General features: G+C 46.0%; 2 protein-coding genes across 7 annotated transcripts in view; one reads left to right on the top strand and one right to left on the bottom strand.

Moving 5' to 3' along the window:
* CFAP92 (cilia and flagella associated protein 92 (putative)) overlaps positions 1-17,309 on the top strand; it is a 146,162-nt gene extending 128,853 nt beyond the window's left edge. For 4 of the 5 annotated variants that reach the window (XM_037802898.1, XM_037802890.1, XM_037802870.1 and 1 more), the window contains 4 exons: positions 11,907-12,071; positions 12,618-12,830; positions 12,920-13,076; positions 17,067-17,309. In XM_037802898.1, coding sequence (XP_037658826.1) covers positions 11,907-12,071; positions 12,618-12,830; positions 12,920-13,076; positions 17,067-17,104 — 573 coding nt within the window. In that variant the 3' untranslated portion in view covers positions 17,105-17,309. Of the gene's footprint in view, positions 1-6,838; positions 6,902-11,906; positions 12,072-12,617; positions 12,831-12,919; positions 13,077-17,066 lie in introns of those variants that run through there. The other variant, XR_005211618.1, reaches the window with a different exon arrangement.
* The window catches only part of ACAD9 (acyl-CoA dehydrogenase family member 9), a 37,492-nt gene continuing 27,660 nt past the window's right edge, over positions 14,400-24,231 (bottom strand). The window contains exons 10-18 of one of the 2 annotated variants that reach the window (XM_037802934.1): positions 23,226-23,296; positions 22,842-22,961; positions 21,511-21,639; positions 19,335-19,414; positions 18,450-18,576; positions 18,090-18,167; positions 17,344-17,472; positions 16,538-16,610; positions 14,400-15,652 (exon numbers count right to left, since the gene is read on the bottom strand). In XM_037802934.1, coding sequence (XP_037658862.1) covers positions 15,552-15,652; positions 16,538-16,610; positions 17,344-17,472; positions 18,090-18,167; positions 18,450-18,576; positions 19,335-19,414; positions 21,511-21,639; positions 22,842-22,961; positions 23,226-23,296 — 908 coding nt within the window. In that variant the 3' untranslated portion in view covers positions 14,400-15,551. Of the gene's footprint in view, positions 16,611-17,343; positions 17,473-18,089; positions 18,168-18,449; positions 18,577-19,334; positions 19,415-21,510; positions 21,640-22,841; positions 22,962-23,225; positions 23,297-24,231 lie in introns of both variants that reach the window. The other variant, XM_037802924.1, reaches the window with a different exon arrangement.

Raw genomic sequence — 24,231 nt, 5'->3', positions numbered from 1 at the left:
TTGTTTCTGCCCCTTTTCCCTTTTCTTCTGGGACACTGATGACACATTCGTGCGCTTTGTGCTGTCATTCAATTCCATGCTCCAATTTTGCCATTCTTTTCTCTATTCTTTTGTCCCATTCGGGATGTCCTATCTTGTAAGTTGCTGATCCTTTGCTTCTGCCTGTTCAAATCTGTTGTTTGCATCTACTAGATTATTAATCTCATTGATTGTACCTTTCACCCCCATAAAATCTGTTATTTTTCTTTGTATGCTTTAACATTCTTTATGCTCACCCATTTTCTTAATACCTTTTATCTCTTTAGCCATATTTCCCTTCATCTCCTAGAATTGACTTAGGAGATTTCTTTGAACATCTTTGATTAGTTCAAAATTCTGTATCTCCTCCAACTTTTTAATTTATACTTTTGACTGGGCCAGATCTTCTTGTTTCTTAGCTTGTAAATTTTTGCCAATGTCTAGGCGTCTGATTATCTTTATGAGTTTACTCTGATAATGTCTTTCTTGCCTAGGGTTTGTGTTAAGGCTCTTTTACTCTCAGTTAACCTTACTTTAGGCTTTTAGAACTGCCCATGTTTGATAAAACTGTGCCAGGGACCCAAAATTAGGACACAGGGCTAGTTCCAAATGTCCCTAAGGGGAGGGACATGGAAGTTGCCAAAAAGCCTTTTTTCCCTCACTTTGGCTCCCCAAAGGTACACTTTCCTAACTTGCTCAGCATATGTTGCTCTTTGGCAAATATTTCCCACAGCCCTAGGAGGGAATGTATTTTTTTCAATCTCTACCAGGTAGTGTTGAAACAGTTGCCACGAGGATTCCTGTTCTGGGCAGGCCAGAACCACGGTTCAGAGCCAGGCCCAGTGGTCCAAACTTGCTGATCAGAAGCCGTACTCAGTCCTCACCTGTAACCCCCTTTTTCCTGGGGAGGAAGGCTCCACACCTCTAGCAGTCTGTGACGGCCAGTCAGACTGTCCCTGAAGCTGCCTGCCTCAAGGGTGGGGGATGGGTGCCAGCTCCTCCTACTCAGTTTTTGATGTAGTTTGTCCGTCTTCCATCCTGCTCTTTCCTAGATGCTATACAATACTCTCCTTGTCTCCAGAGCCCCAGAACAGTAGTTTTGGATGGTTTCTGCCTGATTACTTATTGTTTTTTGAAGAGGGCATGAATTCTGCTGCTCCCTACTCCTCCATCTTTCTAGAAGTCTGGTCCCAAACTCCATTTTGCTTATTATTTGCATGGAATATTTTTTCTATCACTTTCAACCTATTATTAGTGTCTTTGAGTATAATGTCTCTTGTAAACAGCATATACTTGGGTTTTGCTTTTTTTTCCTTTCTGCCAATCTCTGCCTTTTGACTGGAGAGTTGAATACATTTTCATTTAAAGTAACTACTGATAATGCAAGAATTTCTTCTGCCGTTTGCTATTTGGTTTTTGAAGTATTATACCTTTTTATGTTCCTTAATTCTTCAATTACTGCCTCCTTTTGTGTTTAATTGATCTTTTGTGAACCATTTAGAGTCCCTTCTCATTTCCCTTTGTGCATTTTTTAAAGCTGTTTTCTTTATGGTTACCATGAGGCTTAAGTTTAATATGCTAAATCTGTAATTGTCATGTTTGCCTTGATCCCAATTTAATTTCAATAGCATACACAATGACATTTCTATACCCCTCTCCCACCTTTCTGTAGTTCTTATCACAAATTAAATATTTATACATTATAAGTCAAAACCACTGATTTATCATTACACTTTATGCATTTGTTGAGTCCTGTAGGAAGTACAAAGTGGAGTTACAAACCAAAAATACAGTAGTACTGGCATTTATATTTACCCCAGCCATTACTTTACCAGACATCTTTATTTCTTCATGCAGCTTCAATCCATTGTATTGTATCCTGTCCTTTCAATATGAAGAACTCCTCAGCATCTCTTGTAGGGCCAGTCTAGTGGTGATGAACTCCTTCAGCTATTGTTTTATCTATGAATGTCTTAATCTGTCCTTCATTTTTGAAAGACAACTTTGCTGGATATAAAATTCTTGGATGGCATTTTTTTTTTTTCATTTCAGCACTTTAAATATGTCATCCCACTGCCTTCTTATCTCTATAGTTGGCAATAAGGAATCAGAACACCTTATTGAGGCCCCCTTGTATGTGACATGTTGCTTCTCTCTTGTGGCTTTCAGAATTCTCTTTATTTTTGGCATTTACAGTTTAATTATACTATGTCATGGTGTGGGTCTATTTGGTTTTATCCTAGTTGGATTTTGATGAGCATCTTGGATGTGTATACTCATGTCTTTCATTAAATTTGGGGAAATTTCAGTCATTATTTCTTCGAATAGTCTCTCTGCCCCTTTTTCTCTTTCTTCTCTTCCAGGAAACCCACAGTGCATATATTGGTACACTTGACAGTATCCCACAGGTTCCTCAGGCTCTGTTTACTGTCCCTCATTCTTCTTTCTCCCTTCACTTGTATTATCTTCAGGTTCGCTGATGTTTTGTTCTGCCAGCTGCTGACTGATTGTCAATCTGCTGTTGAACCCCTGTAAGGAATTTTGTATTTCTGTTACTGTGGTCTTCAGCTGATTTCTTTTCATAATTTCTTTCTCCTTATTGATATTCTTTTTGTGTTCATCTGTCATTTTCCTAATGTCCTTTAGTTCTTTGTTCCTAGCTTCCTTCAGCTCTCTGAGCATATTTAGGACTGTTTTTTAAAAGTGTCTGTCTGACATGTCAAAGTTCTGGTTCTCCTCATTAATGTTTTCTACCGCTTTAATCATCTCTTTTGCATAGGTCATAGCTTCCTTTTTCTTTCTGATTTGTAATCCTGTTGATACTTGGACATTTTGATATTTTAATGTATTACTGGAATTTAGACTCTGAGGCATCAGTTCCATAAGTCTGTAAATAGCTAGTGTTATGACAGAGCTTTCCTTAATACCAGGAGCTAACAAAAAAAGGGGGAGGGGAGCACCTCTCCCAGTCTTTGCTGATTGGCCTAAGTGCTCCTTTCAGAGCTTTGCCATAAAATTAATTTAGAGAATTACTTGAGGCAAAAGCTTAGGGTCCTCCACAGTTCTTCTGCACATGCATCTTGTCCTGGGCATACACAAGTGGCCCCGAGTCATGCCATTTATATGGATCTGAACATGCCCTCTTCCTAGGAAACTTTCCTCCAGGTCCTGCGTACCACACAGCCAGCAAACGTTTGTCCCAAGCGGCAGCAATTTGACTGTTCTCCTAAAGCATTCTGTAGGGGAGCTCTGGGAGCTGCCTTTTGCATGCAGGGCCAGTTCTGGGATGGTGAGCCCACAATGAATGTCCTGGTTCAGTCCTGCAGGCAGCCGCTTGACAGACTGGCACAGACCTACATGTTCACAGTACATGCATGAGGATTACTCTGCTTCCTCTGGAAACAGGATGAGGACCCACACAGGGAGCAAAGGCTGGCTTCATGCTGAGCTACTCAGGGAATGGGGGAGGGGCCAGCCAGCGCACCACAAAGTGGATTTTCTACCATTTTTAAGTTGCTGTTTTCTTGTTTCAGGGTTGTCCTGTTATTACATCCTTTAACTGTTTTCTGGAGCTTTCTGAAAGATGTTTCTGTGAGCTCTTGTTTGTTTCTTAAAACTTTCATGGTGGAATGGAGTCCTGGACCAGCTCACTGTACCATGTTGATCTCTTACTGTTTTATGAGATTTAGTACACTCCCGTCATACTAGAATTCCTACCTTCTTCCCACTCAGCTACAAATTTTACTGGTTTCTGTGTTTGCTACTGTTTCTTGAACCCATATCCATTCTATTCTTTGGTCTCCTTTTTTCTTTTTTCCTTTGAAAAAGTTTTTGTGGGTGAAAAACTTGCAGGGTATGTACAGATCCTTCATTCTGTCTTCATTCTGTCCTTGCATTTGGATAGCAATTGAGCTGTTTTTAGAGTTATAGATTCAGAATCCACCCCCCACACCCAAACTCTACTTCCCTCTTTATAATCAAGGGTTGCAGATAAGTCCATAGTTATCTGATGCTTTTTCCTTTCTCAGCTAAACTGTTTCCCTCTAGAAACTTATAGAATTTTACGTGAGAACTTTTTTGTTTCCTAATATGAATAATTTTTTTCTATCTACTGTGCTCTTTCTGTAGAATTTGAGTCTATTTCATAGATACTGGAATGCAAAGATCTTTCTTCCTTGGTTTTTCCCCCTTAATTTGCATTGAGTTCTGGGAGAATCCCTTGCTCTAGCTTCCGTTTCATTAATTTGATCTTCCTCTGTGATCATTATGCTAGTTATCAATCTGTAGTTTTAAAATGCACAAATCATGTTTTTATTTTCCAGAAATTCTCATTTCCTTTAGTAGCAGTCTGTTTTGTTTTAATGAATAATATAAAGTTCTGTCTTATTAAAACTTTAAATAAAATATACATAGGTGTTAGTGCATATATATCTTACTCATTACCCAGCTTAAGAAATCAAACATTATCAGTACCTCTAAAGCTGTGTGACCCTTCCCATTTTTAACCCTCAGAAGTAACCACTACCCTGAATTTTGTGTTTTTTACTTGCTTGTCTAGTTTTACTGCATATGTATATAAACAATATTTTTAGCTTTACCTAATTTTAAAGTTATATAAATGGAGTGGTACTGTATAGTTTTCTGTATTTTTATTTTTGCTCAATATTATTGGCATTCAACTATGTTGATGAGTGTAGCACAATTCATTTATCAATGGGCATTTGAAAGGTTTCTTATCTTTTGATATTTAAACAATGTATGTGCAAACATATTCTAACAGGTCTCCTGCCAAAAAAAATGAAGGATTTTCTTTAGAGCATATTTCTAGGTGTGGTTACACATCTTACACTTCCTAGATAACACCTGATATTCCAAAATAGTTTTACCTCTAACCCTATCTTAGTTTTCCAGCTGTTAAAGCAAATACCATACAATGGGTTGGCTTAAACAATGGATGTTTATTGGCTAGGATAAGGCCAATATTGAGGTGTCAACAAGACGATGCTTTCTCCCTTAAGAATGTGGCATTCTGGGGCTGCTGTTTGTAGGATCTGTTTTGTCTTACTATTCTCAGTGCTAACCCAATGGCATTTATCCTTCCTTAGTCCTTGGCTTTTCTGTCAAATGGCAAGGCACATGGCAGCATCTTCTTCCTCTCCTGGGTTTCATTGACTTCCAGCTTCTGGCTTCTCCCATGGCTTATTCTTCTCTGTCCAATTTCCTTTGCTTATAAGGACTTCAGCCATATTGGATTCGGGCTACCCTTTTTCAGTTTAGACACACCTTAACTAGTAACATCATCAAAGGTCCTCTTTACAGATAATTCACACCCACAGGACCAGGGGTTGGGACCTGACATGTTTTCTGTGGGGGGCATGATTCAATCATGAACACTCTTCAATGATGCGTAAGATTATCCATTACCCTACCCCCATCCCAGCATGTATTATAGCTCAAAATAAATTACTGCTCATCTGGTGAATGTGAATTAGCATCTTATGAAGGTTTTAATTTACATTTCATTGTTTACTAATGAGACTGAATCTTTTCATAAATTTATTGACCATTTCCTCTTATGAAATTTTTTTCTTCTTAGTTTGTAGGGTCTGTTTAATTATTGTTAGTGCTTAACCAGTGGCATTTATACATGTAGCAAATACAAAAATATTCTGTTTACTTCTAAAAATTAAAAACTGTCATATTTAAACTCTTAATCCATCTGGGAATATATTTTTTGATGAGGTAGGGATCTAATTTTCCTTTTTCCCTATGCCTAATGGTACATACCCTTTATGCTTTCCCCCAGTGATCTAGACTGCCAGCTGTCGGATTGTCAAGTTGCCTTATATGCCTGGGTCTAAATAGAATCTTGGTTAAAACTGCATTTCATCTACAGATCTGTTTGGGAAATTTGATCTTTACAAGTCTTCCTATACACAAGGCATACTTGCCATTTATTTAGACCTCCTTTAAAAGTTTTCAATAAAATTTTATATCTTTTCATAAAGGCCTTCTGTATCATTTGTTAGATTTATTCCAAGATACTTTTTATCTTTATTGTTTTATAAATGGTATCTTTTCTAGCTCTATTGCTGTTGTATAAAAATTCAATTTACTTTTTAACTTTAACCTAACAAATGTACTAAATTCTAATAATTAATATGTAGATTTTCAGGTTTGCTATGTAGTTTTATGATGCTAATGATGGCATTGTTTCTTCCTTTTGAAGACTTCTTAAACATTTTTCCTTGCTTTCTGTACTGATTTTACAGAGAATGGTTCTAAAGTTTCTGTAATAAGTAAAATGTTGGCTGTGAAGTTTTGTTGCATGTTGAACTATCAGATGCTTCTCCTGCAGTGATCAATATAAAACGTATTTTTTCTCCTTTTGTCTAACATTTAGGTTACACTAATAGATATTTCTGATATTGAACTGCATTCCCAGGATGAACCCTATTTGATCAAAATGTACTTTTTAATATAACAAGTTGGATTTAGTTAGCTAATTTTTAAATTAGGATTTCAAATATCTACATTCATAAGTGAAATGGGTTCCTTTTCTTTTATTACTCTTATGAAGTTAAGAGATCAAAATTTTACTGCTTCATAAAATTGTCCTGGGTAGTTCCTGCAGTTCCCTGATATCCATACACAACCTGGATTAAACAACCTGTGTTAGAAGTAACTGTTCCTTGGCATTTTTGTTAACCTCTTCTCTAAAATCACCTAGCTCTGTTGGTTATTTTTTGGGAATGGGGGAAGCTAGGTTCTTGACTACCATCTCAACTTATTCACACAAGTTTTCTCTCTCTGCTTACAGTAATTTTGCCACTTTATATTTCTGTAGAAGTTGACTACATCATGGTGTTTACCGGGTCCTAGGGTATGTATTTGTTTAACTTCATTAGACACTAACACTTTTCCAAAGTGGTTGTATCATTTTACATCTTACAAATGTGTGAAAGATCCATGTGCTTTACAAAGTTGCAAACACTTGGACTTGTTAATCTCTTTAATTATAGCTACTCTGATAGGATGTGTGATTTTTCATTATGATTTTAATATGCCTTTCCCTGACAAATAATGGTATCACTTTATGATACTGATGAATAACAATAATATCCTAAACACTTTATGGATTGTTGGCCATTTGGAAAACTTTTGTTTAAATTATTTTTCCTAGATTAAAAAAAAAGTTGGATTTCCCTTTTACAATTTGTAGGAGTTGTTTCTGTGTATGTATGTTTTTTTCTGTGGGCTCTATGTATTGTAAATATATTTTCCAAATCTGTGGCTTCCCTTTTCATTGTTTTAATGGTGTATTTTGATGAGCAGAATTGTTTAATAAGTTCCAATTCATCAGTGTTTTCTGGTTAGACTTTTTGAGTTTAGAATTCTAGATTGTTAAGATATTTCCTTTTAACTCTTTAAAGATGTCATTCCATTTTCTCCTGGTTTCTCTTGTTTCTGCTGAAGTGATCTGTCAGTGTTATTCCTGTTCTTTTGAAGATAATATGATCTTTTCTGGCTGACTTTAACATTTTTCTCTTTGTTTTTTGCAGCTTTATTTTGATGCTCCTAAGTGTAGTCATCTCTGTATTTCTTCTGCTATAGGTTTTTAGAGTTTCTTGATAATTTTTTAAAGTTCTTGGCCAGTATTTCTCTTCAGATATTATGTTGGCTTTATCCATATCCACTCCCCCTTGAAACATTCATATACTGAATATTTTTATATATCTCATATTCCTTTCCTATTTTCCATCCTTGTTTCTTCCTCTTTGTGTTTTTGGGTATTTTCAACCAGTCTGTCTTCCAATTCATTAATCTTTTCTTCTGCTGTGTCTACTCTGCTATTAAACTCATCTAATGAATTGTAATTTTAGTGATTGTTTATTTCGAATTCTAAGACTTCCCATTCGATCCTTTTATAGAATGCAGATCTCTGGTGAAATCTATTTTCTTGACTTATTAATATTTATTTTAATGTACTTGTTAACCTCTTATGTAAAATCACCTAGCTCTGTTGGTTATTTTATGGGAATGGGGGGAGGAATGTTCTTGACTACCAAGGTACTTGTCTGATAACGCCAATATCTGGAGTATCTTGGTCTTGTCTGTTTTTTCTGTTCAGTTTTTATCATTTGATCCCATTCCTTGGCATGTCTGTTAATTTTTGTAAAATGCTGGACACTGTGTGTGAAAAACTTTAAAGACTCTAGATGATACATTCATCTGAGAGGATTTAATTTTTCTTCTAGATGGCAAACAAGAGGACAGACAGATCCTCTTAAATGAGGTCAGAGCTGGCTTCTGGCTTCCTCTTAGGAGAAGGCATAGACTTTCTGAGTTCTTAACTGAGAGCTTAGGGTGCTACCAGGGTCCCTCCTCCTTGGCATGCTCCAATCCAATTTTGTTTCCCTAGCACTGTGGCCCTTTCTAAACTATCTGCTTAGCTTTTGAGCCTTTTAGACACTCTTTCTGCTTGGCTTATTTGTCTCATTCATGAGCAATTTAGGGGACATTAAATGCCTGGAGAGAAAATCATGTGCAAAAAGTGGACTCATCTCAGTGTTCTCTCCAAATTACCCTCTTGGTTCCTGGCCCCTCAGTTCTCAGCTTCCTTGTTTGTTCTCCAACAACTGCAAACAGATGTCCATTTCTCCCTGCAATACTGTCAGTTGTTGCTTAATATTTGAAACTACACTGTTAGGTGCATAAATATACAAAATAGCTGTCCCTTTTTGCTCTTTTGTTCTTTTTGTCAATATACAGTATTCCTTTTGTAATACTTTTCAACTTTTTTTGTCAGATATTAACAATGCCACTCCAGCTTGTTTTGTTTTGGTCTATTTTTGCCTAGTGTCTTTCTCCTTCCTTTAGTTCAAACCATGTCTTTATCTCAACTGTTTATGTAGATAGCATATTGTTAGCTTAAAGTCACTGTCCAATCTAAGATTCTTTAATTGGCAAGTTTAACCCATTTATACTTACTCTACTTACATGAGATTAGCCTCCCCCCACCCCGTTTTCTTTTAAGCTCCTCCTTTCCTGCTGTCTGTGGATTGATCAAGGTTTCTTCTCCTGATTTTAAAGATACACGTTCTATTTTTGTTTTATGGTGATTGTTCTAAAGGCCATATTCATTCTTATATATTCCTAATGAATTCTTAAACTTACTTATATTAATTTTACTTATAGGACAAATAGAACTTATGTCCCTCCCATTTCTTTTCTTTAACCCCCTTTATAGCTAAATTTCAGCTCTAGGCTGTTATGAAGATTTCCTATTTCCTGGTCCTTTTTAGACAAGAGAATTTTACCTGGGATATTGGCTACCCTTACTTGCTAACTCTGAATACCCCTAGATTTTCTTTATTTTGAATTTTCTTCTAAGAGTATTTTCAAAAGGGGGTTTGATGGTTCAGTTCTGGTGTCAACTTGGCCGGGTGATGGTGCCCAGATGTCTGGTCAAGCAAGCACTGGGCTAACCATTAATATGAGGACATTTTATGACTGGTTAATAAACCAGAAGACTGGTTTATTAAATCATCAATTGGCTACATCTGTGGCTGATTACATCAATGATCAACTAAGGGAGTGTTCAGTTGGATTTAATCCAGTCAGTTGACTTTTAAGGGAGAAGACAGAACTTCCACTTCTTCAACCACCAGCTAGCCTCTCCTGGAGAGTTCATCAAAGACCTCTAATGAGTTGCCAGCTCATGGCCTGCCCAACGGAATTTGGACTCGTGCATCCCCATAGTTGCATGAGATACTTTTATAAAATCTCATATTTACAGACATATCCTGTTGGTTTTGTTTTCCTAGAGAACCCTGACTAATACAGGGTGTGTGTGTGCGTCTTTTTGTTCTAAGACCTTGTAAAGGTGAAAGTATATTCTAACAATTAAAAGGACAGTTTGGCTATATATCATGTTCTTTTACTTCAATACTTTAAAGGTTTATCTTTTTTACAGTGTTGTTGCTGTGCAGTCTGGTATCAATCGGATGTTTTCCTTTATAGGTGGCCTGCTCTTTTGCCTGTGGATTTGCAGAATTTATCTTTGCCCTTGTCTTAAATCTCATGAATATAAATGTGTCCAGCCTGGGATTTTTCCTTATCTTTTGTGTTTGACATGTTTCTTCAGATTTTGCTATTCCCATTTCACCCCTCTTTGGGGATTTCTATTATTTGGATATTACCACTTCAGTTTCTATGCTCTGTATTCTTAGGTCTTATTTTCTTTTTGGCCAGGGCTGCTTTCTGGGAATGTGCGTTGATCTGCTGATCTTTCACTCAACAGCTGTATCACTCTGCTGTACATCTCATTCACTTGCGTTATTTCAACTATTATATTTTATGTGCAATATTTTTGGTCTTACTTTGTTTCATATTGCTAATATCCTCACAAATATTTTTTAAGGATGATTACATTTATCTTAAATTCTTGTTCCATCACTTCCTATAATTCTACTTCAGTTTTTAAGCTTCCATTTATAGTGAATATATTTTTTAGGCATCTGGTTACTTTGGCTGTGATCCAAATTCTCTTGTAGGTATTAGCCTCAGACACAGAACCCCAGCACTGACAACTGCTGACCACTCTATTTGCTGTCATTCCACCACACAACTCTTCTGGTCAGAATTTCAACTTTAAACTTTAAAGACAAAGTAGCTCTGGAAGGAATCCATCTCCCTGGTCTGTAATCCACCAGCTCTGGGGTTTGGAAGGAGCAGGGGACCTTCCACTTTTGGTGATGGCCGACTGAATGATTCAGACCAACCCTCCCACTGAGGACAACCAGCAAAACTGGACAAAATGAATACTGAGTGAAGCTAACTGTGGGCCGTGGGAGGATCTCGGCTCTGCATGTCATCTCTAGCATAGAACCTCTTGAAAGTGCTCAAAGGCCCCAGCCCATGACCCTCAACCTGCCTTTACTTCATCCCCTGCTGCTCCGAGTCATAGGGGTTTGGTTGCTTTGTCAGTCTCTTCTTTCATGGTGTGTATCACAGATAATTGGTCATTCCCTTGATTGCTTCTGCACGGTCTTACAGTCCAGTCATTGTGGTCTGGCCTGAAGAGATGGTTACTATGCAGGTTAAGATCACCTTCCTGTGCTTTAAAATTGCTCTTTCTTCTTTTAAAGCAAAAGATGGTTATTTGGCTGATGTTAATAGACAAATGAAGGGCAAGGTACACTGCATGGTATTTAACAACTTAGAGTGGCTAATCATTCCTCTTTCTCCCTTTTTGGGTCCCAGCCACCTTTCTCTGCATTATTCAGTTGTATCTTTTGCCTCTTTCCTCACTGCTATTTTCATTTACAAACAAAGGAAGCCGACAGACCATCTTGGATCTCTCTGCCTGGGGAAATAGTTCCTGTCTCCATACTGGGGGTGTTGTAGAGAAACAAGGTAACACTCCTCCATGCACTCAGAACAAAAGAGAGACCATGGTAAAGGGTGGCAGTACTTGCTGCTTTACTAATTTGAGTGAGAAATTCTGCCTCTCTTCAGTGCCTGATGGGAGAGTAGTGGCCGGGTGATCCATGCTCCAGTTACTGTGACCTGAGGCAAGTCTTGGGTGCTCCTTTCCTTCCTGGGCCCCAGAACTCCGTTCTGGATAGTGAGAGTTGGACTAGATGACTTCTAAGGGCCCTCTTTGTCAGGGTGTTATGGTGAACTAACAGCAGCAGTATTCAAGAATTCCTGTCTCCACAATAAAAATAAATTTTAAAAAAAGATAATCAAGTGTCAGGGGAAAAAAAAAAATCAATTCCTGTAGCACAGACAGCCATGTCCCAGAGAAGATCTTGATGAATACTGGTAGGTGGTGGTGGTAGCAGTGGCCTTATGTGGGTGATGACTACTGTCTCTTTCTTCAGAGAAATATCACAGAAGCCTACCAGGTCAGGAAAAAGACTCAAAAACCCATGGTGAAGAGGATTAAAATTTCAGCCCCCGCCACAGAGGCTGTCTACAACTACAGTATTCAGACCCTGAATTCCACAGAACTTGCCAAGAAGGAGCTGTACCGAGAGATGGCCAAGGTGAGTGAGAGGCCCAGAGAGTGGCAACAGTCAGATGTGTGTACTGCATCCAAACAGGGTAACTGCAGCTGGCTGATCAACGAGCTCTTTCCTCTGTGGCCACACTTGCCTGGAAGTCAGCAGACTGGGCTCTCAGGTGTGCACATGAAAGCCACCCAGTAGGGGAAGTAGGAGGAGATCAGGAGCTGGGAGAGAATAAGTGCTCCCTCCCCTCACTAAATGTACATGGCTGAAAATGACTGTAGATTCCTTGTCTCTGTTGAGCACTTGGTTGCTGCTGCTTATGAAAGCCAGGTGTCACCCAGAAGGAAAAGCCTTGGCTTAAACTTCCAGCACACATTAGATAAATTAGAACGTTACTTTTTCTGTAAAAGGGGACAATATGACTCTCACAAGGCTCTGCAGTTTGGATGACCCAAATGCACCATCTACCTGGTCAGGAAGAATCATAGGTCCCCAGCTGTGTCTGACATGCACTTGGAAATGTGGCAGCCAGTCAGTCATATCCATGTCTGCTACCAGCCATTCAATCCAGATCTTTTCCAGGAGCCAAGGAAGAGATTCACGTACTCACAAGAATACCTCTCGGCCATGGTGGAGCCTCAGGACTCGGAGGCAGAGCAGAAGAAAGCCCAGGAACAATCTCAGCAGGCCTGGCTCACGGCCAGCAGATTCCAAGTGCTGGGAACCCAGAGCAGCCTCGAAAGCAACCGCCACCCCAAGCTGCCCCCCATCAGCCGCATCGAGGAGCTGAAGGAGGTCCTCCGGGCAGGGCAGGGCTACAGGTGGGGGTCCACGGGGCCTCCTGCCTCCCAACTTACCCTCCTCCTCTTCCTCCCCCAATTTAGAAGTGGAAGGAAAACACACTGTTTGCCAATGTGCTGGAGCCGGTTTTGGACCGGAAGAGCTGGGGCTGGGCACAGCGCCACGTGGACTTTGATCTGTACAAGAAGCCACCCACTTTCCTTGAACTGCCCCCTCTGCCAGCACTGAAGCCTGTTACAGGTAAGAGACATTGTTCCAAGCTAAGCCTCCTGATGCTGTTGGCAGGCAGGAAGCCAGAGCCACTGTGAATTTCCAGCAGCATCCATCTTGTTCTATATGTCCAAACTTTGTGGGTCAGGAAATCAAGATTGAGCATGAGTCCAGCATAGCAGTTTCAACACTGAGCTGGAACACGGAAGCCCTGGATTCTAGCACCAGGGGTAACACCAACCTCCTGTGTGTGACTCTGGGAAGTGCCTTCACTGATCTGGGCCTGTTTTCTCATCTATAAAATGGGGGAGTTGAAAGATGTCTAAGGGCCTTTTCACCTTTAACACTGTCAACCATGACTTGCTTCTGGGACACCCAAACCAACAGCTGGGATGCAGAGTTTCCAACTCCCTTCTAACTCTAAGGCAGTGCCTTCCCCCATCTGTGGGTAAAGGGAAGGAGATCGGAAGCAGGGGTCTTGCTAAACCATCCCTCTGCTCTGTGTCCTCTTTTTAACTTCACCCTCTGCTTATGACAACTGACCTCAAAATCATTTATACATTGAAACATAGCCCCAATTTATTGGTTAAAAGAAACAGAACTTTTGTTCAGGAAGAGAAAGGTGAGCTGATCTTGGAGGAAGGTTTGCCAGAGAAACCTTTCACAGAAAGTTTGAGCACATAAACAAGATGGATTTCTTTCCTCCCCTGACTCCTGAGGACAGCTGCTAATGGTTCCTCTCTGAAACAGAAGTGCTAACAAGTTGCTGAAATTTCTATGACTCTGCTTGTCTGGACTTTGCTCTCTCCCTCCAGCATAGGCCCTAGGACCTCTGGACTACAAACAAACAAAAAAAGGACCCACCTATCTGCTGGCATAACTTAGTTATTGTTGTGGCTCTAAAGAGGGTTCCCACTACATGAGTGGTCCGACCAAGGAATGCAGGGTTTGCCTCACTGGCAAGAGTCCTTCCTTCCTAGGGGGCATCAATGGGAGCCTTTCTGGCAGAATTTCCCTGGGCATTTTGCTGAAAATACAATAAAATCATGTGGCACCACCCCTCTCCCATCAAGAAAAACTCAGAAATTACAGGTGAGACAAGGAAACTTTAAATGGTAACTTGGCCTCTTAAACCCAGCCACTGACAGGGGCCTTACAAGCCACCAAGGCCCATAGGGAAACGTTATTTCCAGAGGATTACCTGGAAGGGGAGATGGGGGTTCTGAACAGCAGCTTTCCAAGCTTCCACTGTGCAAAGGAACTACAGCGCTGCAGCTTGGCAGCCCAGTCACTGTGCAGAAAGATATGTATTCTCCATTTTGTGCAGTCATTTATTACTAGCCAACAAAAGAATACTTCAGGAACTTTGGGTTTTATTGGAAAATTACTTCCCAAGTCACAGTATTTGTAAACTTTATCCATTTTTAATATTAAAAGATGAGTTACCAAAGCTGTGCCCAAAGGCTCGGCATTCACCACTAAGCCTGCTCAGCTCCCAGCATTCCCAGCCTCCTCTTTGCCAGTTTCCAGCATGACTGCAGTTTACAGGAAAGGAGATGACTTACAGTGGAGGAAAAACAGTCTGGCCACCTCCTTCCTCAAGGCAAAATCTATGATGGGCCTCTAGGAGCCTTAAACCATTGGAAGAGCAGACCAAAGCTCGCAGCCAGCCAGTGCTGGCATATCACACCCCAGTGTATTTGCAAATAACAGCAGGAGGGCACCTGGAGAAACACAAAGTTCAAGAGTGCAATGTGATGAGCACCTTCTTGCCCTCTCTTCAATCCATGAAAAAAAGGCAAAAAGAAAAGACCTGGGAGGTAATCAGCAAGAAAACCATCAGTTACTGTCACATACCAGACAATGCAATTTTACACCTATTATTGGAGAAGTATCAAAGATAAGGGCTTGTGACCCCCAAGGCACTGCAGCCCTGGGCTAGGACTGTGCTCCTGCTTTAGGGCCCTCTCTTGCAGGATGAGGACAAAGGGGATCAGAAGCCATCACCAAAGAGTAGGTAAGCTCCCAGGGTCATGCTGTCATCCATTGATAACTACTTCAGCAAAGGCTAAGAAAGGTAAACAAATTGCAACATGTTACGTTCTTTTTTTGTTAAGTGGTTCCTGGTACCTGTTTTCAGTGCATTTTCCTCCTGTTTTAAATGTCTGACAGGTACACAGCTTCCAAGCTATTTCTTGGACAGCATGTGGTCTCGCAGGAATGGCTTCAGGCCAGCCTCATGCCACAGACAGCAGCAGACCCAGCCCCAGATTCCACACTGATGGTGCCTCAACTATGAAATTCCAGGTGTCACTGATTCTTTCTCTTTGTTCAGAACCCATGAGCATGTCAGACAACGTGTCCAAAGACACAAGGTCTGCAGGTCAAAGCCTACAGGAGGCTCCCAGACAGGAAAAGAGTCCTTCACTTGAATGGCTTCCACCTTGTCCAGCGATGGGCTTCACTGTGGCCAGGGGCTGGCTACAGCAGGGATGTCCCTGGGCCTCAGGACGCCCTGTCCAGCGGGTGGGCACAGATATAGGTTCGCTTCTCTAGGATCTGCTGGGATACTTTCTTAATCTGTTCGTCTAGATTTTCTGGAGAATCTGGGAGGAAAAAAGGCAGTCATCTTTCTGCACCGTGACAATATAAACACAGCTGAAATACTTTCTTCAACAAAGCCCATCCAACGTGGATCCCACCCTCTCTTCCAACCAAACCTCCAGGAGGTGATTCTCGGCTGCCAGGAGAAAAGGGGATAGAGGCTTCCTTCTGAATTACAAAGAGCTTGTCCGTTAATCTCTAAAAACCCTCAGATCTTGGGCGGTGGGGGTGGGGCACTTGTGCAATAAATGGTCCATTTGCAATTCAAGGCTATTGGAGGAGAAAACATTTCTTCACCCTCCACAAATTCAGCACCTGGAACCAGAAGGTGCACAAAATTGTAAGCTGCTGCCCTCACAACTGGACATAGTGCTGGTAGCCTCTAGGGCCTGGCAAAAGGGCTGGGATCCAGAGGAACAAGACCCAGGCCTGAAAGGGGCAGAAGCAGCAGCACTTGAGCTGGGTGCTTCCAGGCAAGGCAGACAGTGATGGAAGAGGACAAGCATTCTAGACACACCGAACTCCCACATTCTTCAGGCCCCAATCCTGGAGCACCTGCAGAGAGTTGCAAGTTATTTCTGGCTGGAGTAGGGAGTAAAGAGGTAAGTTAAGTTTAACTGCCTTCTCCCAAATCAAGCACATCGCCTGCTTCCTCTGTGGACAAGGCCTGCTGGGCAGACACCGGCAGGGCCCAGCACAAGGGGCAGCGACAAGCTACAAAGTTGCTTGCTGTGGGGCTAGCCGTGCCGTGTTGAGCAGGGAGAATCTGTGGGACAGGAGGCAAGTCCAGACTGGCACAGGATCTCGCTTGGGCAGAAGCTGATGAGCAGCCTGGCTGGGGACCCTGGACAGTGGCTCTCTTCCCTCCCCAAAGCTGCCCCACTCACACTTGTCCAGCTGAGACAGGGTGAAGAGGTTCTGGTAGTAGGCTTCCATGCAGAACATGTTGGCCAACAGAAGCTGCAAGAACAGACGTCAGAAAGAGTGACCACTGAGAATCCTGGGCTTTCCGGGCCACAGGCCCCCCTTTCCTGAGTCTGGTATCTGGGCTTCCAAGAACCCAGTCAGTTACCCAAACTGGGCAGCTTGGCAGGGAAGAACCAGAAGGCCTGACTCAGAAATCATGCAGCCCTGGGTTTTAGTCCCAGCCCTGCCCCAAACTAGCTGTCCCTACGGGCAAGTTACTGGACACATGAGCCTCAGTCTCGTCTGTGAATGGACACCATACTCCCAGCCTCCACAGCCAACTGGGGGGCTAATGCCTGGAAAGAGCCCGGCACCCCGCGGGAACTCGGCGACACCTCTGGGAGAGCGAAGAAGACACAGGACTTGCCACTCGGTGGGGGCAGGAAGGCAGAGTGAAGGCCACTGGCTTTTGGGGTGGCTGTCACTCACCCCATCCTCTCTCCCTCTCAGGTAGGAAGATCCTTGAAAGGAGCAGCCCTGTCTCCTGAGCAGCACAGACTGTCCCACCAAAGACGACAGTGCACGCCCTGGGCCCCAGCTGAACATGCCACCTGCCAGCCTCCACAAGGACCTGTGTGATCCACCCCCACTGCTTGCTCATCCCAACCTCCTGAGAGTCCCCTGGGAGGCCCCGTGCCGCCTGACTGTCCCCGCCCCAACCACCTGTTCTCATTAAACTGCAGCCACACAAGGCAGCAGGGAGTGCTGAGTATGAGGCGGGGTGTACCTCATGGTCATGGTTGCGGAGTCCGCTGCGGATGGCACGGCTGGCCCGGGACAGGACGGCCGTCATGCCGTAGAGGTTGATGAGGATGTTGGCCACCCGCTTCAGCACCAGCTGCTCCTCCACAATGGTCTGGGAACCCCGGAGGTAACGGAGTGGGTAATGGGTCTGTAGGACCACCCACCACTGCCCCCTTGCCCATTACTGGGCCTTGCTTTATTCTTTGGCAAAAGGGAGCTGAGAATTCCTTTCCTGAGGGTTCTGTGAAGCCAGCTCACAGCTGCCTTCTGTTTTCCCTTCTCTTAGTCTGTCTAGATTTAGGTAGGGATCAAGGCAAGATAAGGCCCCAGCAACTTGGCTAAGACCACAGCCAGCTACTCCATGTGCTAATGCCACTTTCAACAGATTCCCTGGAGTCCCTTTTCACCTGGAAGTTGCCTGGAAACAGCACAGAAAGCTGTCCTCCAGCAGGGATTCCCACCCAGCTACCTAGTGGCCCCCAAGACAGGCAGAAGCAGCCAGCCCTGCATCCCAACCCATCCCTGGTGGTCAAAATCTCTGCTCTAGGCCTGGTCCCAACTCTCCCCAGAAATCTTTACTCTCCTAAGGAAGTTAACCTAGCCAGGGATGAGAGCTGGGGCCCCAAAGGTGGAAACTGAGTGAAAATGGTCTCCTGGGCACTGGCCACGCCTTCCTGACCCCACTGCAGGAGGGCCTACGGTGCCCACACCTGGCAGGGGCCTGCTTACCTTGCCAAAGCGGAGAAGCAGCGTCTCGACAGTCTGGCCAAAGTAATACACGTTCTCCTCCAGCTTGTTGGCGCTGTCCTGTTATGCCAGCAGACAGGAGCTGCTCAACACCTCTTCCATTCCCCCAGGAGGACCAGGCCCTGCTACCAGGCTGGGCTGTTCTCCCAGCACAACGGGCTCATACCCAGGCTGAGGGGTATTTGTGTGGGGGCATCAGGTGGGCCTCCCCAACTCCCCACAGGAGTCTAGGCCCCTGTTCAGAGCATTTCTGAGAAGGGGATACCCAACAGAGCACCCAAACAGGAAACACGCCCCTCCCACACCTGCCTACGGCCAGCTCCGCCCACTGGGCCCACTCACCGCCAGGCTGGGGTGCACGACTCCAAGCTTGCCTGTCAGCCCCAGGTCCACAGTTTGGCCCATGGAGTCTCGAAGCCTCCGGCCCACGGTCTCCAGGACTGTGCTCACGTTCCCCCGTTTCAGCTCGCTGCAGAAAATGCACAGCCCTGGGACCTGAGGCCCAGTGCCAGCTCTCACTGCCCCACAGCACACACCCTCAGCACCTCAGGGCCACAGGCACACTGTGTGTGCTTCTTCCTGACGCTCCCAAGCCATAAAGGGACCAACCCTGGACCTGCTAGCCCACCCCACACCCGCTCCTCCCTGGGCACGCTGGGCGACTGGTTGCATGTGACCCCACCCCCACCCAGGCTCCTCTGAGTTGGGGACACACAGGTGCCCCCTCGGGGACACTGAGCCATTGCCCGCTTCCAGGTGGTCATCTCATGGGTCACAAGCCTGCTAAATGCTATTAGCAACCCTTGTTGCTTGGGCTCCAGCAGTGACTTCAAACTGCTCTGTCCTTAGGATGGGGGTAGAGGGGAACAGGGAGGAAGAGAGAGCCTGGCACCTGTTTGAGGGATTCCTTTCGCTTCCCAGGTTCTGAAAAGCAGCTCCCCACAATGTGGGAGCCGGCAGGTGGCAGGGGAGGTTGGAAGATGGATTCAAGATGAGGATGGAGAGCAGTGTGACTGCAGGTATCCCCGGGCAGTGGGCCTCTCCCCTCACCCACACAGGAAGCCAAGCCCTGCAGCCCGGCCGTCAAGGCCCTGCCCCTCCGTCTTCCCTCCAGGTAATCCAAACCCAGCCAGCCTGGAAAAGGAGCTGCCAGGCGGCGCCCCACCTCCCACCCACTCTGCTGGGCAGTGGGACCCCCGGGAGCCAGATGGTGGGAACAGCACCTACTTGACCCTCGTGGTCAGGATGCGGCCGGCATACTGCAGACCCGTCAGGGCGATGTACATCCGGAGAATCTCATTGGTTCCCTGCAGCCAGGAGCAGAGGTCAAAGCTTGCCCCCCCCATCCCCCACCACGAATGGTGACCTGCTCTGCATCTGGCCTGCTGGGCACCACTGCAAGGCCTTGGCAGTGGCTGGGGAGGAGGTTGGGCCCCCACTCATATCCCTCACTAGGAGGCCGCTGTTTTGGGAGCAGCTGGGAACAAAGCTGTGGCCAGGGCTTCGGGGGCCGGCAGGCTCCAGACACAGTAAACTCCCACAGCACCACTTCCACAGGGACCAGGGCAGGGGATTCTGCTGGGACCCGCCCCCTCTCTGCACCCAGCCTTCCATACGTCATTCCTCTCTTCACACCTCAGATTCCCCTCTTTAAAACGGGAAAAACGGCTTTCCTGGGCTGGTGAGGGAGCCTGCCACCTGGGCATCAAACAGCAAGTGCTGGACGGACGTCACTGACTCTGGGTCTGGGCCAGGTTCCCCCGGGAAGCCGCAGACACCTGAGGGGCAGCAGCTGGCAGCACCCACGGGCCACCTCCATGCTGCACTCTGTCACTATGACTTCCTCTGACCACCTGTGAGGCAGGCTGGGTGGGGGTTTCTACCCATTTTGCAGGGCTAGTGCTGGGAAATGAACCCTTGCAGCCAGGCTGGCACCAAGGTCAGCTAGCACAGGGCTCCCGGCTGGCCCACACTACTACAGGAGAGAAGGAAGAAGTATGGAGGCCTCCAGGCCAAACCACCCCCATCCTGAGCAAAAGGTCTCCAGACAAGGGCTTCTGCCTCCCACTGAAGGCTCTGCCCCTCTTCAAAGAGGCTGAGGGACAGGGACCCTGGAGAACCAGGCCTGGGGCAGCAGGGCCCCAACATGTCCCAACACCATTGGGAATCTGGCCCTCCCGTGTCCTCGGGCTGGCCTGCACCCCATCTGCCCACTGTGGGAACAGACAACCAGGCTGGGACGTGGCTCACGAATGGGAACAGGAGTTGATGGGGCCCTTTCTGTGGGTAACCCAAGAGCCCTCTGATAAATGTGTCAAACTGGGCCACTTCAGATTGCCTTTCACCCTGAAGAGCCTCATAGGACTTGACCACCAGGAAGTCTGAGGCTCCCCTCAGAAACCTCAAAACCTCGGCCTCGTCAGAGGACCTGTCTCCTGCACGCTCCACGTCAATTGCGAAAGCCCGACCATCCTCTCTCCACAGCCCCTGAAGCCCACCCCTCCCTGCCACCATGGGACCCCTGGCCTCTCGTCTCCCCCCTGCAACCCACCTTCCACTTTAGCCCCTGGGGGGGATCTTTCTAGAACACAAATGCAACCAAATCATTCCCTACTCAAAAGCTATTTATGGCTTCTGCCGCCCTAATGCTAAGATCTCAATTCCCCTGCTCCTCAGTCCAGCTCCTTCCCTCGGGCTGCTTATCGAGCCTTCATGTCCACCCTCCACCCCCTCCCATCTCCTCTAGCCCGCTGCTCCTACCCATGCTCTCTTAGTCCCTCTCCATCCAGCAGGTGAGCTACCGTCTGGGCCTGGTCAGCCAAAATCCTGCCCCTAAGGGCAGCTGCTGGGTCCTGCTGTCCCTTCCCAGTGTACTGAGGCGGTTCAACAGGGTCCTCTCTCAGGACTCCCTAGCCCTGACATTTTCCTCATCCTCTGCTGCCATTCACAAATTCTCAAGCCTAAAGAGTCAATTCAGCTAGCAGGTGCCAGGTGGGAGGGCGCCAGGGGCCTCAGAAGTGACAGATTCCACCCCTACTTTGGGAATGCTTGTGTTCCAGACTGTACGTCACAGCTGACCAAGAAGGACAAAAGCAATCTAGCCAAGATGACCCAGGGCAAGTCACCAGTGGGCTCTGTGGAGTCGCCCAGGAGAGGGACCCTGAATGAGAGGCCTGATCTCTCTCAGCCTCAACTTCCTCCTCTGTAAAATGGGTCTGTGCAGGGTCAAGAGAACCAAATGGGAGACCCCCCCCCACCTCCCATGCGAGCCTGGGCCACGGCAGCCTCGGAAACATCTTGCAGAACCCAAGGAGCTCCTGACCATGGGCGTCAGGGTGAGGAGGACGGGGCCGCCAGCAGCAGTCTGGGCACAGCTGCATCTAGCGGCAGCAGGGCCACTCACCTCGAAGATGAGAAGGATGCGGGCGTCGCGCAGCAGGCGCTCATAGGGGTGGTCCTTCACGTAGCCCGAGCCCCCGAGGATCTGCAGTGCCTCGCTCACGCACTGCCAGGCACCCTCCGAGCTGAACACCTGCCACAGGTACCAGGGCGAGTTCAGCACAGGCTCGCTGTTGCTGAATCCCTGCCAGAAGGAGGGCCCAGGCCTTGGGGGGACTGGGCAGCCAGAGATGGCCCTGCAGAGGGCCTGGCCCCAGACAGCATCCTGACCCCGTCGTGCCCTAACCCAGTCCTCCCTCAGCCACCAACCAGGCCTTCCAGGCTTCTGTCTGCCTTGGGATGGAACAGACTTCCTCCCCCAAGTCCACAGCTTTTAAAACCCACCTGAGACTTCACCGTCTTCAGGAAGCCCAAACTCTCTTCCCACCCCCAGTCCTCCTTGCATACAGGTCCCCCTCTGCACTGGGGCACACCTCATGTTGCACGGTTTATTTTTGACTCTCCGCACTGTGAATGGCTTGACAGAGATACTGTCACATTTAGCTCTAGGCTTTGCCTCTGGAATGGGGTCTGCTGACAGGTGCTAATTGTTACTGCTGAAGGGTTATGAGAAAACTGATTGATAGATAAAATGAAGGAAAAGGTTTCTAGCACCAATAAAAAAGACCCCCCAAAAAAAGTACCTAGCACAAAGGCTGCACATAGAGAAGACTTACCACATTAAATAAAATTCTAAACCTTCTAGGTAGATTTTTCTATCTACACTAGCATCTCCACTTCTCTACACTGTCAAACCTCTCACCACTTCTCAAAGATTCTCTTCCCAGACCAGTTTAAAGACAAAGGGCTGACTGAGTTAGGGTTGCCATCTTTTTCATTAAGCTAAAAAAAAAAAAAGTCACCTCTCCAAATGAAACAACATGAAACACTGATATCTACCTCCACCAAACATTTCATAAAAGGAAATTTTAATATCAAAGAGTAAGCAGGCTGTAAACTTGGAATAAGACAGTCCTTTCCAAGCAAGCACTACTACTGCTGCCTTATACTGACCGCACTGAAGTTCTAACACCCGGTCTGTGTCTTCCCCTTTGGTCAGAGGCCAGGGGACATTAGGTCTGAACTGCAATGCAGAGGCACCAGCTGGGGCTGCCTGGGGGCTGCACTTGGCAGTTTCTGGCGTCCCGGCGGCAGCCCAGGGACGGGCAGGTTCCAGCAGCACAGACACAGGGTGGGTGCACCATAAACACTGGCTCAATGATAAACTAACGAGAGGAGGATGACGGGAGCGGCACAGTGGGTCTGGTGCCAGCTCTCGGGCTGTGCTGGGCTCACCTTCACCATGGCGGCCTCGATAGAGCAGTCGGGGAGCCCGGGTCGGTCGAGCATCCCTGCAGTGAGGTAGGCCATACTTTCCATCACGTAAGCCTTCTGAGCCAACAGGGCAAACTTTTCCTGGAGTGTTTGGGGGGAAAAAAGAAACAATTGAGAAGGAACGTGCATGTGCTGAGGCCCAAATCAGCCAACAGGAGAGAAGGTCATTAAGTCAGAAGCCCCACTGCTGAAGGAAACCAAGCCTGGGCATTGGGGAAAGTGACTTGACATCTAGGCTTCTTCCCAAATCACCACACAAGCGGTCATTGTACAGATACAGAAAGGGCACACTTTTAATGTCCCCACAGTGGAGTCAACAAATACGGTGTTTGTAACCACCAGTACCTTAATTAATCCAAATTCACTGAGATTCTTGTTGAACTGTTTCCTCGTGCAGGCGTATTCGGCAGTCATTTCTGAAGAACAGAGTTGTTGAAGAGAGCGATTTCCTAGTTGTCCTAAAATCGTTTTCTAAGGCTATCATCATTACCCTCAGACACTTAGGTGGGAACGAGCAGAAAGGGATACACCGAGATCAAAAGCCCTCGAGGTCAGGGAAGGGTCTGTCCACCCCTGGTTTGCTGCCACAGCAGTGGAGGGCAGCAGAAGCAGTTTGGAGTCAGACACAGATTTGGCACGTTTCCCTATCAGCTGAGGAGCCTGAGCACAGCTGTGTCACCCCTCCGAACCTCAGTTCCCTCATGTGGAAAACGGGACAACATCCCCCTACCCCTCAGGATTGCTGCAGAGTAAGTGAGAAAGAAGATGGTATAGGCCACGCACAAACCCAGGCACAAAGCACAGAGGAGCAGGCTCACCCCTGCCTGGGGCTGTGCACCAGCTTGGAAGGGACAGGGCTGGAGCTTCAACGGTGAGGCTGTGAACACATCCTGTCCCCTAGGCTGAGCACTGAGGGCGCCAGAATCAGCGTGGCCTCCCACCCGTTCATCCCCAGCCTGCAGTCAAGGTCCACTAAAAGCTTTCTCCAGCATGATCCAATGACAAACCAGTCACCAAGATGGGCTCCTAAGGCAGACGGTCACCCACATGCCACACATTTGAGCCTCTGGATCTCAGGAGAGGTTCTGCACCCTCCAGGAGACAAGCTGACCACAAAAGGCCCAGCAATGCTCTTGAACTAAGGAGAGTTTTCCAGCTAAGGAAACAGAGGCCCAGAGAAGTTCGGAGTTTGGGAACAGCCTGGCAAAATGAGGAAAGCCCTGAACCTGAGGCCTGACAGGGTAAGTCTTCAGAACCCAGTGTATGGCCATGGGGGAACTGTTTCCCCTCACTGAGCCTCAGTTTCCTCATCTCTAAAATGGGGATAAGAACACAAATCGAAGCTGTCATG

The sequence above is a fragment of the Choloepus didactylus genome, chromosome 1 (genome assembly GCF_015220235.1).
Source record: "Choloepus didactylus isolate mChoDid1 chromosome 1, mChoDid1.pri, whole genome shotgun sequence".
Taxonomy (NCBI): Eukaryota; Metazoa; Chordata; class Mammalia; order Pilosa; family Megalonychidae; genus Choloepus; species Choloepus didactylus.
This window is presented reverse-complemented; position numbering and strand designations above follow the sequence as displayed.